The 13,089-nt window shown below is 37.6% G+C and overlaps 1 protein-coding gene across 6 annotated transcripts in view; it reads right to left on the reverse strand.

Moving 5' to 3' along the window:
* OPHN1 (oligophrenin 1) overlaps nt 1–13,089 on the reverse strand; it is a 603,167-nt gene that overhangs the window by 35,245 nt on the left and 554,833 nt on the right. For all 6 annotated transcript variants that reach the window (XM_033439137.2, XM_033439136.2, XM_033439135.2 and 3 more), the window contains one exon: nt 8,629–8,776. In XM_033439137.2, the coding sequence (XP_033295028.1) occupies nt 8,629–8,776 (148 nt within the window). The remainder of the gene's footprint in view (nt 1–8,628; nt 8,777–13,089) is intronic.

The following is a 13,089-nucleotide window of genomic DNA, read 5'->3' on the forward strand; positions in this document are numbered from 1 at the left end:
GACAATAGTATATGCTTTTCAGTTGCCCTGTTTCTTAATTAAAGCTTTGAGTCGCTAATGAGAGCCAAGGATATTCTCCCTAGAAAAATTAACCTACACAAATACATGTAAAATTTTGAAAACTAATTTTAAGAGATTCATGGAACCCCCTGAAGCTGTTAATGAACCCCCGATTGAGAACTCCTGCTCTAAGGAAATTATCACCTTCCTTGGTAATAGAAAACCTAGATCAGAGTGTAGTGGTTAAGAACAGAGGTTCTGGTCAGCTAAATGAGACCTGAGAGATATGTCAACCAGTTGTAATATATGCGTCTTATTTGGATCCTGGTTTTTTTCAAAAAAAATGTAAAAATAGGAGAATCTGAATACTGACTAGACAGTGATCTTAAGGAATTACTATGTTGTTTAGTGTTCTTTTCTTTTATGTATGACGATGGTATTGAGATTTTGGTTAAAATAGTGTTCTTATCTTTTACAGGTACATACTGAAACATTTATGGATGAAATGACATGATGTCTGAGTTGGGGCAATTGATAGGGGTACAGATGAAACAAGATTGGGCATGTGGCAAGGATTCTTCAAAAAATGCAAATCAATCAATGTGATACACCATATTAACAAATGGAAAGAGAAAAACCATATGATCATCTCAATAGATGCAGAAAAAGCATGAAGAAGATTGTTCTGGAATTAGATGTTTGCACAAGCTTGTGAATATACTAAAAACCACTGACCTACACTTGAAAAGGGTGAATTTTATTTCATATGAATTATATCTCAGTTTAAAAAAAAGTTAGAAAATTGTCTAGAGTGGGTGATCCCATTGGTGATCTTCTGGCACAAAGAACTCCTCACACAGAGGGGCAAATTAAGACCCAGAATAAGGAAGTGACTAGCCCAAGTTATTCAGTAAGCTAGTGGCCAAGGTTAAATTATATCTCAGGTCTACTATCACCCAGTTCATTCATTTATTACACACATTTATTGAGGATTTATGATATGCTAGATACTATGCTGGCACTAGGGATACAGAGTGAAAAATTTCTGCTGGCATAGAGATTATATTTTCTGGTGTGTATTTGGGGAGATTGTAAATAGACAAATAAATGAGTTTATCCAATTAAAATGGGAGTATGGAACAACAGAGTAGGCATTCAGTGTTCCCTTCTACTTTCTCCTAAATGCCAGATCACCTCCTAAGGAGGTGATCCCTTAAACTGGGTGATCTCTTTCCCTTCATTATTCCCTATACGCCCAGCCATTTATTCTACAAGTATTTAATGAACACATGGGATATATAGGAATTGTTCTAGAGGCTGGTGATAAAAGTGGATCTGACATTCTAATGGGAAAGACAGATAATAAACATGTGAACAAAGTAGCAAGTGATAGGAATAAAATAAAGCAGTGTAAAAGGATAGAGAGTAATGGAGAAGGAGAAAGATCTATTTAAATAGAGTATTCAGAGAAGGTCTCTATGAAGAGATGTCATTTAGCTGAGATCTGAATGAAGGAGTAAAGTTTGCAAAGTTCTGGAGGAAGAATGTTTAGAACCAAGAGAACAGCAAATATAAAGGACCTTGGGTAAGTTTGACATGTATAAGGAATGGCAAAACCAATGAGATTAGAGCAGAGAGAACAAAGGGTACAGAGAGACAGTGAAGTTCGGAAATGAGATCAGAAAGGTAAGTGAGGATCATATAATGCAGAATAAAATGTAAATTTTCTTCTAAAAATGAAGAGAAGTCACTGGAAATTTGGACCAGAGGGAATGATATGATCTGATTTACATGTTTAAAAGAATACACATCTTACTGGCTGCTGTGGAGAACAAATTATAGTCAGGCAAGAAGAAAAGCAAGGATAAGAGTTTGGAAGCTCCTGTAGCCACCCAAGTAAGAGATGATGGTGGCTCTACCAGGAAGGTAGCAGTAGGAATTAGTAGGTTCAACATACAATGTGCACGGAGAGCTAAGAGGAATTGCTGATGGATTAGGTGTAAGGTAAAAGGAAAAGAGAGTAATCAAGGATCATCCCAAAGTTCTTGACCTTAGCCATTGGGTGACTGGTACTGCCAATTACTTAAATGAGGGAGACCAGAGTAAGAGTAGATTGAGGAGGAATAGGAAATCAAGAGTATTTGTACATTTTGAATTGGAAATGTCCATGAGTCATCTAAAGAGAGATGTTGAACAGGGAGTTTGAGATGGGAAGAGGGGAGATAGTACTCCTTGATATATAAATTTGAAAATCATCCTCATATTTTAAAGATATTTAAAACCATGAGACTGAATGAGATCACGCAGAAAACAAATATAAACAGAGAAGTGGACTGAGAAAAATAGAACAGAACAAAACAAAATAAAACTCTGGGACCTTCCAACATGTAGAAATTGAGAAGAAAAGGAAAACCAAGAGGAGACTGAAATGGAATGTCTAGTGAGGTAGGAGGAGAGTTTGGTGTCCTGAAAGCCAAGTGAATAAGTGTTTCAAGAAGGAAGAGTAACTAAAATGAAATGCTTCTCACAGGCTGAGTATGATAATAGTGGAGTGGCACATGGAGATTGTTGGTAATCTTGACAAAAAAGGTCTCAACAGACTAGTGAGGAGAGAGGCCCATTTAAAATGGGTGCAGAATCCATACTAAGCAATTATTCAACTAAATGGCATTTATTTGTTTATCTATCTGTATCTATCTATCTATCTATCTATCTATCTATCATCTATCTATCTCCATTTAGCCTATAAACTCCTTGAGGCCAGGGACTGTCTTAATTCCACCTAGCATAGTACTTAATCCATGTGAGCTGATTTTCTCCCCAGCTTTATCGGGATATAATTGACAAATAAACATTGTATATATTTAAGGTATACAATGTGATGTTTTGATATATGAATACATTGTAAAATGAGTACCACAATCAATCTAATTAACATATCCATCACCTCATATAGTTTCAAATTTTGTGTGTGGTAAGAATATTTAAGATCTACTCTTTTCACAAACTTCAAGTATACAATATAGTATTATTAACTACAGTCACAATGCTGTATCATATCTCCAGAACATATTCATCCTGAATAACTGAACCTTGTACCCTTTGATCAAACACCTCCCCATTTCACTCTCCCCTAAGTCCCTGGCAGCCACCATCCTACTTTATGCTTCTATGAGTTTGACTTTTTTAGATTCCACATATAAGTGAAATCATGCAGCATTTATCTCTCTGCCCTTATCTCATCTCACTTAGCATAAGGTCCTTCAGGTTCATCCATGTTGTCACAAATTACAAGTTTTCCTTCTTTTGTACCTAAGGCTGAATAATATTCCATTTTGTGTGTGTGTGTGTGCACCTGTGTGTGTTTCTGGGTGTGTGTCTATGTATCTCTCACATTTTCTTTATCCATTCATCTGTTGATGAACATTTTGCTACTTCCATATGCAGCTATTGTAAATAATGCTGCAATGAACATGAGAGTGCAGATATCTTTTCGAGATACTAATTTCATTCCCTTTGGATATATTCCCAGAAGTGGAATTACTGGATCATATGGTAGTTTATATTTTTTCATTGACACAGTTGGTAACTTTTGTTCTGTGGGCAACCAAAAAGAAGTAACAAGAGGGCTTCCCTGGTGGCGCAGTGGTTGAGAGTCTGCCTGCCAATGCAGGGGACACGGGTTCGAGCCCTGGTCTGGGAAGATCCCACATGCCGGGGAGCAACTAGGCCCGTGAGCCACAACTACTGAGCCTGCGCGTCTGGAGCCTGTGCTCCACAAGAAGAGAGGCCGCGACAGTGAGAGGCCCGCGCACCGCGATGAAGAGTGGCCCCCGCTTGCCACAACTGGAGAAAGCCCTCACGCAGAAATAAGGACCCAACACAGCCAAAGATAAATAAATAAATAAATTTAAAAAAAAAAAAAGAAGAAGTAACAAGATCACAAAATATGAAGAACTGTTAATAAGTGGTATGAGTGAAACAAACTAGGGACAGAGGCAAACAACCAAGGAGAGCCACTTTGGTGGTTGAAGAGGGCCTTTTGGAGGAGGTGGCACTTATCTTGAGACCTGAAGCATAAGAATGACCCAGCCATGCGAAAGTGCCAAGGGAGAGTGTCCAGCAAAGGGGATAGCAGGTGCAAAGGCCTGGATTATGAGGGCATGCTTGAGGTCCTGAAAGAACCTGATATACCTGGAGGATGGGGATGATACATGTATCAGTAGTTCATTCCTATGTGTTGTTGAGTAGTACTCCATTGTATGCATATACCACAGTTTGTTCATTCATCAGTTGATGAACATTTAGGTTGCTCACAGTTTTTGGCTGATATGAAAAAAGCTGCTATAAATATTCAAATGTAAGTCTTTGTGAAGCTGTGTTTTCATTTCTCTTGGGTACATACTTAAGAGTGGAGTTGCTGGGTTATGTGGTAGCAATTATTTGATTGCTTTTTGTTTTTGTTCCTGTGTATGGGTCATGCTTTCTTGTTTCTTTAGATATATCATAATTTTTTATTGAAAACTGGACAGTTTAAGTAATATAGCAACTCTGAAAATCAGATTATCTCTTCTCCCCAAGATTTGTTGTTGTTGCTGTTTATTTTAGTTATTATTGTTAGTTTACTGACTTTTTTCACCCATTTATGTTAAATCTGTATTCTTTGTTGAGTGTGGCCACTAAAGACACGGCTTAGTTAGTTTTGTGGTCAGCTAATGATTAGACAGAGATTGCCTTAAAACACTAAGAACCAATATGACTCCCAGTGTTTGCAAAGGGGCTCTGTATCAATGTTTGAGTATGCCTTGAACACTCAGCCAGGCAGTTGACAACTCTATATGGTAGTTTATTTTTAATTTTTTGAGAAACCTACACACAGCTTTCCATAATGGCTGTACTAATTTACATTACCACCAACAATGTACAAGGGTTCCCTTTTCTCCACATTCTTGTCAACACTTGTTATCTTTTGTCATTTTTTTGTAATAACTATAATAGGTGTGAGATGATATCTTGTAGTTTTGATTTGCATTTCCCTGATGATCAGTGATGTTGAGTAACTTTCCATATACCTGTTGGACATTTATTTGTCTTGTTCTGAGAAATGTCTATTTAGGTCCTTTGACCTTTAAAAATTGGGTTATTTCTTTTCTTATTATTGAGTAGTATGGGTTCCTTATGTATTTTGGAATATTAACCCCTTATCAGACATATGATTTGCAAATATCTTCTCCTATTCTGTAGGTTGTCTCCTCACTTTCTTGATTGTTTCCCTTGCTGTGCAGGAGCTCTTTAGCATGATGCAATCACATTTGTCCATTCTGCTTTTGTTGCCTATACTTTGGGGGTCATATCCAAAAAAATCACTGCCCAGACCAGACAATGCCAAGTAGCTTTCCCCCCACATTTTCTTCTTGTAGTTTTACAGCTATGGGTATTACATTTATGTCTTTAATCCATTTTGAGTTGATCTTTGTACATTGTGTGAGATAAGGATCCAATTTCTCTGCATGTGGATATCCATTTTTCCCAACACCATGTACTGAAAAGACTATACTTTCCCATTGTGTATTCTTGACACCTATATCAAAGGTCAATTGATCATAAATGTGTGTACTTTTTCAGGGCTCATTATTCTGTTTCATTTGTATATATGTCTATTTTTATGCCAGTACTATACTCTTTTGGTTACTATTGCTTTGTAGTATATTTTGAAATCATAAAGTCTTCAACTTTGCTTTTCTTTCTCAAGATTGCTTTGGGGTCTTTTATCATGAAGTTTACATAAAACATAGTTATAGCAGTCTGTTTAAAGCTAACAAAGTAACATTGACTACATATAATAACTCTACATTTTAACGACTGCTACCCCTACATTTTATGTTATTGATGTCATAATTTATAACTTTTTAGATTGTGTATCCATTAACAAATTATTGTAGCTATAGTTATTTTTAATACTTTTGTAATTTCACTTTCATACTAGAATTAAAAGTGGTTTACACATCACTATTACAGTATTAGAATATTCTGAATTAGGCTATATTATGTTTACCAATTTGTTTTATACTTTCATATGTTTTCATGTTGTTACTGTCCATTTATTTCAACTTGAATATCCTCTTTTAGCATGTCTTATTTATTTATTTAATTGAAGTACAGTTGATTTACAACGTCCTGTTATTTTCAGGAGTACAGCACAGTGATTCAGTTATATATACAGTACAGTGATTCAGTTTATATATATATATATATATATATATATATATACACACTCTTTTCCAGATTCTTTTCCCTTATAGGTTATTAAAAATATTGAGTATATTTCCCTGTGTTATACAGTAGGTCCTTATTGGCTATCTATTTTATATATAGTAGTGTATATGTGCTAATTCCAACCTCCTAATTTATCCCTCACCCACTTTCCCCTTTGGTAACCATAAGTTTGTTTTCTATGTCTGTGTGTCTATTTCAGTTTTGTATATAGATTCATTTGTATCTTTTTTTGTTAGATGCCACATATAAGCAATTTCATATGATATTTGTCTTTCACTGTCTGGCTTACTTCACTTAGTATGATATGTTTTAACATTTCTTTTAAACCAAGTCTGGTGGTAGTCAACTCCTTCGTTTTATCTCTCCTTCATTTCTGAAGGACTGCTTTGCCCAGTATAGTATTCCTGGTTGGCAGTTTTTTTCCTTTCAGTATTTTGAATATATCAACCCATTCTCTCCTGGCCTGCAAGGTTTCTGCTGGGAAATCTGCTTACAGTATTATGGGGGTTTCCTTTTATTTGATGATTTGCTTTTTTCTTGCTGCATTCAAAATTCTCTTTGTCTTGGAATTTTGAGAATTTTATAACAATGTGTCTTGGTTAAATCCTCTTTAGGTTTAACTTATTTGGGTTTCTTTGGGCTTCATGGATCCAGATGTTCATTTCCTTCTCCAGATTTAGGAATTTTTCTGTCATTATTTCTTTAAATAATCTTTGTGCCCCTTTCTCTTTCTGTGCTCCTTCTGAGACTTCCATATGTGTATATTGGTTTGTATACGGTGTCCCATAGGTCTCTTAGGTTTTCTTCACTTTTACAATCTTTTTTTCTTTTTGTTCCTCTGACTGGATAATTTTAAGTGACCTGTCTGACTGCACTGATTCTTTCTTCTGCTTGTTCGAGTTTGATGTTGAAGCTCTCTACTGAGTTTTTCAATGCAGTCATTGTGTTCTTCAGCTCCAGAATTTCTTTTTGGTTCTCTTTTTTTTATGATTTCTATAACTTTCTTGAACTTCTCATGTATTATTTTCCTGATTTTGTTTAGTTGTCTGAGTTCTCTTGTAGCTCACTGAGCTTCTTTAAGATGATTATTTGGAATTCCTTTTCAGACAGTTCATAGATCTCCATTTCATTAGGATGAGTTCATTGTGCTTTATTTTGTTCCTTTGGTGGTGTTAAGTTTCCCTGATTATTCCTGATCCTTGTGACCTTGAGTGGGTGTTTACCTATTTGAAGAAACAGGCACATCTTCCTGGCTTTGGCAAGGAAAGCCTTTGGTCAGGCAGCACAACCAGAGATTCTAGTTAGGCCACCTGGCAGGCTCCAGAAGTGGGCTTGCTGCTGGAGTCCTTGGGTAGGCTGGTCTGGTGCCAGGGTCAGTGGATGGGCAAGTTTTCATCCTGGATCTACAGGGGAGAGCTTGAAGCCTGGGTCCAGGGGGCTAGCCTGGCATTGAGGCAGACCTGGAGGCTGGATCCGCAGGAGGCTGGACTGTATGCTGAACTATGGTTACGTCCTAGAGACTAGAGCCACAGGGGCCAGCTTGGCATGTAATGGGTCTGGATTCTGGGTCTTCAGGGGCAGGCCTGGTGCCTGGGCTGCAGAGAATGGCCTAGTGCTGGGGCAGGTCTGGAGCTTGGGTTGGTGGAGGCTGGCCTAGAGTCTGGAAAAATGAGGGATGGGTTGGTGCTCGGGTTTACTGGGGTGGGCCTGTTGCTGGGGTCCAAGGTAAAGTTGGGTGCTCATCTCACTCTCCTTCCTCCATGTGGAGGGGATTTCTCCCTGAACTACACTGTGTAAGCTTGGGGGAAGGGTGACATGGGTAATATGAAAATGTCCTTTCTAGCATCTGCAATGTACCTTTTCTTATTTCTGTACTCAACCCAGGTTCTCTGAACTCTCATCTGGATTCCATAGATTTCATGAAGGGGTTTTCATGCATGGATGGTTGTTTGAATTCACATTACTGTGAAGGGACAAGCACTAGAAACTCCTATTCAGCCATCAGTTCTCTATGTTAACTGAATTTGTATTTAAAAACTCAGAACATTCAGAAAACACATTGCTCACTCATTTCAATGTACTGAGGTACAGATCTAAGAACACCTTGTATCCTTCACTGGTCTGCTAAGGGAAAATGGTAGCTGATTTTACAGGTTCATCTCTGTCCTATCCACTGCCAAAAGAATAATTCACTCTCTGGGCACAAATTTTACAAACCTTGGCTTGCCTGGCCCAGGACCCAGAAAACGTCTAACTTTTCAGAAAAGATGGTTATGCCTCCATGTCTTCCTTTCAATATTCTCTTTGTCTCCAATCAATATTAAGAAGCTAAGGGTAAACTTTAGTACTGACCTTCACTTTCATCCAGGGAAGAAGTATAGAAAACTGTCCTTTCCCTCAGCAAGCGCTTCGAAATTGTGATTGGTTTGTGCCTTCTTGCTGTCACTCGAGGTGGAGGCACTGGGGGTGCAGTACTTTCCTCAGGTGGACCTGAATAAATCTGTAGAGGGGAAATATTTCCAGAAAACAATTAGAAAGATCAACTTTTTGTATCCTTAATGCTAACTACCAGTTGATGCCCATCAGCATTACACCTAAAGTCTGCCATAGCAATTCTAATATGACTAAAGGAATTGTGGGGATTTTCTTAATCACTCTAGCTACCAGCAAGTGTTTAGAGATCTCCTATCATGTTTGAGGTGCAGGATCTGGTACTTCTCAGTGTGGAGGAAAGAATGCAGACAAAAACTGCAACATCAGGAGAGCACCCTTCTATTTATTAGATGGGATGCTGCCCAATACATGGATCATTTAATAAAACCAATTAGATCATTACTTTAAAAACCTGCAACATCAGTCCTGGATTTTCCACTTACTGCCTGGGAAACTGTAAAAAAGTCACTACTTCTGCCAACAAAACCCAGAAAAAGGTCATCTCACATCTCTGAGCCTTAGCTTCCTCATCTGTAAATTGGTGGGAACACCACCTATCACAGGGTGTGGTGAGTGAGAATCAAGTGAAAAGGGTAGTCAAGGTACATTGTATGGGTAGGGGTGGTGTGTGACGAATGATTAAAAACACCCACATGCATTCAATATTTCTGAAAAGATACAACCCCCAAAAAAACACACCTGGTTACATTGTTTGCCCCAAGACAGGACTAATGAGTGGCTAAGGGAAGTATGGAGGAAACTTATTTTTCACCCCTATATCACTTTGATCTTTAAAAATTTCATACCATGTATGCATTACTTATTCAAAAAAGATAGGACAAACACAAAGTGCCTTGGAAGATGTAAAAAGTGCTGGGTAAGTGAGGGAGGAGCTGTGATTAGAATTTGTATATAATGTCTCATATGCACTTAAGATCTTCCTGTCCCTGGGGAGAATGACTTTTGGGAAGAGTGAAAATATTTTGGGAAGACACACATATGTGGTGATGGAGGAAGGGGACCAGTGTCCATTGCAATAATGAAATCAACCCCAATGATTAATGCAAAGAGAAATGTCACAGCCCAACATTCTATCAGGCAAGAGTCAACATAGATTGTAGTCACAAAACTTACATGAATGGGAACACAAGGCAAGCCTGTGTAAAAGCTGCACAATGATAGAGAACAAGGTAAGAAGAATCATAAAGCTGTATATGTCTCAATGTCTCATGGTATACGGAAAAGAGAATATGACATAGTAGCAAGCAGATGAGCTTTGAGGTCATATACATTTAGGTCATATTTCTGGTTCCACCACCATTAGTAATAATATTCTAAATAGCTACCATTTTGTGAGCATCTGCTTAGGCACTATAGTAGCTATTACAAATATTCCTCGCTATTCATCAAACACACCAGGGACTTTGCACTGAGTGTTTTTTCTACCTGGAGTGCTCTTCCTCCAGATATCCATATAGCTTGCTCTCTTGATTCCAGTAGGATTAACGATCAAATATACCCTTCTCAGTGAGTCCTTCCAGGCAAATGTATCAGAACTTTGACATGCTTCCTCTACCAAGTGCTTCCCATCCCCCGTCCCTATTTAACATTTTTTCTTATCACTTTCTAACATAGTATATTGTATTTAATACTTATTTAGTTTTTTGTTGTCTGTCTCTCCACTCGATTGTATACAATACTGAAGTATATCATTGTGTTCATGCTGTAACTCCAGCAACTAGAAGAGTGACTAGAATTGCTGGGCCAAAAAACAAACACATTTAAAATTCTGTTATAAAAGGCCAAATTATCCTCTGAAAACACCATAACAGCTACTTTCTCCTCAAGCCAAAATACGGCAAAAGAAATTAGATTTACAACTTCAGCATGAAACAATTAAAAAACTAGAAAAAATGTAACAATGATTCTGAAGGCATTTGAAATCTGGCAATTAAGGACAGTGATCCATGAGAGACAGGAAAAATAAATGAGGTGAGGTGAGCCCCATGACTGTACCATGTTACAGCCTGGAAAGATTCTTCGGGCCATAATACAGGAAGAAAAACCCAGAGAAGCCCAGCAGTCTCCATTAGCTGAAGACACTGAGTTGCAAGTAGGAGGAGGGCAAGGAAGAGAGAGTTTTGAGGGCAGGGTACCAGAAAGGAGATAGCTGCACAGAGAGCTCTGAAGATTTGCAGGGGTACTATTTAAGAATTTAGCTGCGTAAAATCAATCAATGTGATAAACTATATTTGCAAACTGAAGGAGAAAAACCATATGATCATCTCAAAAGATGCAGAAAAAGCTTTCAACAAAAATTCAACACCCATTTATGATAAAAACCCTCCAAAAAGTAGGCATAGAGGGAACTTACCTCAACATAATAACGGCCATATATGACAAACCCACAGCCAACATCATCCTCAGTGGTGAAAAACAAATCATTTCCGCTAAGATCAAGAACAAGGCAACATTGCCCACTCTCACCACTATTATTCAAAATAGTTTTGGAAGTTTTAGCCACAGCAATCAGACAAGAAAAAGAAATAAAAGGAATCCAAATCGGAAAAGAAGACGTGAAGCCGCCACTATTTGCAGATGACATGATAACTATACATAGAGAATCCTAAAGATGCTACCAGAAACTACTGGAGCTAATCAATGAATTTGGTAAAGTAGCAGGATACAAAATTAATGCACAGAAATCTCTTGCATTCCTATACACTAAAGATGAAAAATCTGAAAGAGAAATTAAGGAAATACTCGCATTTACCATTGCAACAAAAACAATAAAATACCTAGGAATAAACCTACCTAAGGAGACAGAAGACCTGTATGAAGAAAACTATAAGACATTGATGAAATAAATTAAAGATGATACAAACAGATGGAGAGATATACCATGTTCTTAGACTGGAAGAATCAACAGTGTGAAAATGACTATATTACCAAAAGCAATCTAGAGATTCAATGCAATCCCTATCAAAATACCAATGGCATTTTTTACAGAACTAGAACAAAAAAATTCACAATTTGTATGGAAACGCAATAGCCAAAGCAATCTTGAGAAAGGAAAACGAAACTGGAGGAATCAGGCTCCCAGACTTCAGACTACACTACAAAGCTACAGTAATCAAGACAATATAGTACTGGCACAAAAACAGAAATATAGATCAGTGGAAAAGGATAGAAAGTCCAGAGGTAAACCCACGTACCTATGGTCACCTTATTTTTGATAAAGGGGGCAAGAATATACAATGGAGAAAAGACAGCCTCTTCAGTAAGTGGTACTGGGAAAACTGGACAGCTACATGTAGAAGAATGAAATTAGAACACTCCCTAACACCATACACAAAAATAAACTCAAAATGGGTTAAAGACCTAAATGTAAGGCCAGACAGTATCAAACTCTTAGAGGAAAACATAGGCAGAACACTCTATGATATAAATCACAGCAAGATCCTTTTTGACCCACCTCCTAGGGAAATGGAAATAAAAACAAAAATAAGCAAATGGGACCTAATGAAACTTAAAAGCTTTTGCACAGCAAAGGAAACCATAAACAAGAGCAAAAGACAAACCTCATAATGGGAGAAAATATTTGCAAATGAAGCAACTGACAAAGGATCAATCTCCAAAATTTACAAACAGCTCATGCAGCTCAATATCAAAAACACAAACAACCCAATCCAAAAATGGGCAGAAGACCTAAATAGACATTTCTCCAAAGAAGATATACAGATTGCCAACAAACACATGAAATGATGGTCAACATCACTAATCATTAGAGAAATGCAAATCAAAACTACAATGAGGCATCACCTCTCACCAGTCAGAATGGCCATCATCAAAAAATCTATAAACAATAAATGCTGGAGAGGGTGTGGAGAAAAGGGAACCCTCCTGCACTGTTGGTGGGAATGTTAATTGATACAGCCACTATGGAGAACAGTATGGAGGTTCCTTAAAAAACTACAAATTGAACTACCATATGACCCAGCAATCCCACTACTGGGCATATACCGAGAAAACCATAATTCAAAAAGAGTCATGTACCACAATGTTCATTGCAGCTCTATTTACAATAGCCAGGACATGGAAGCAACCTAAGTGTCCATCAACAGATGAATGGATAAAGAAGATGTGGCACATATATACAATAGAATATTACTCAGCCATAAAAAGAAATGAAATTGAGTTATTTGTAGTGAGGTGGATGGACCTAGAGTCTGTCATACAGAGTGAAGTAAGTCAGAAAGAGAAAAACAAATACCATATGCTAACACGTATATATGGAATCCAAAAAAAAAAAAGGTTCTGAAGAACCTAGGGGCAGGACAGGAATAAAGATTCAGATGTAGAGAATGGATTTGAGGACAC

The sequence above is a fragment of the Orcinus orca genome, chromosome X (assembly GCF_937001465.1).
Source record: "Orcinus orca chromosome X, mOrcOrc1.1, whole genome shotgun sequence".
Taxonomy (NCBI): Eukaryota; Metazoa; Chordata; class Mammalia; order Artiodactyla; family Delphinidae; genus Orcinus; species Orcinus orca.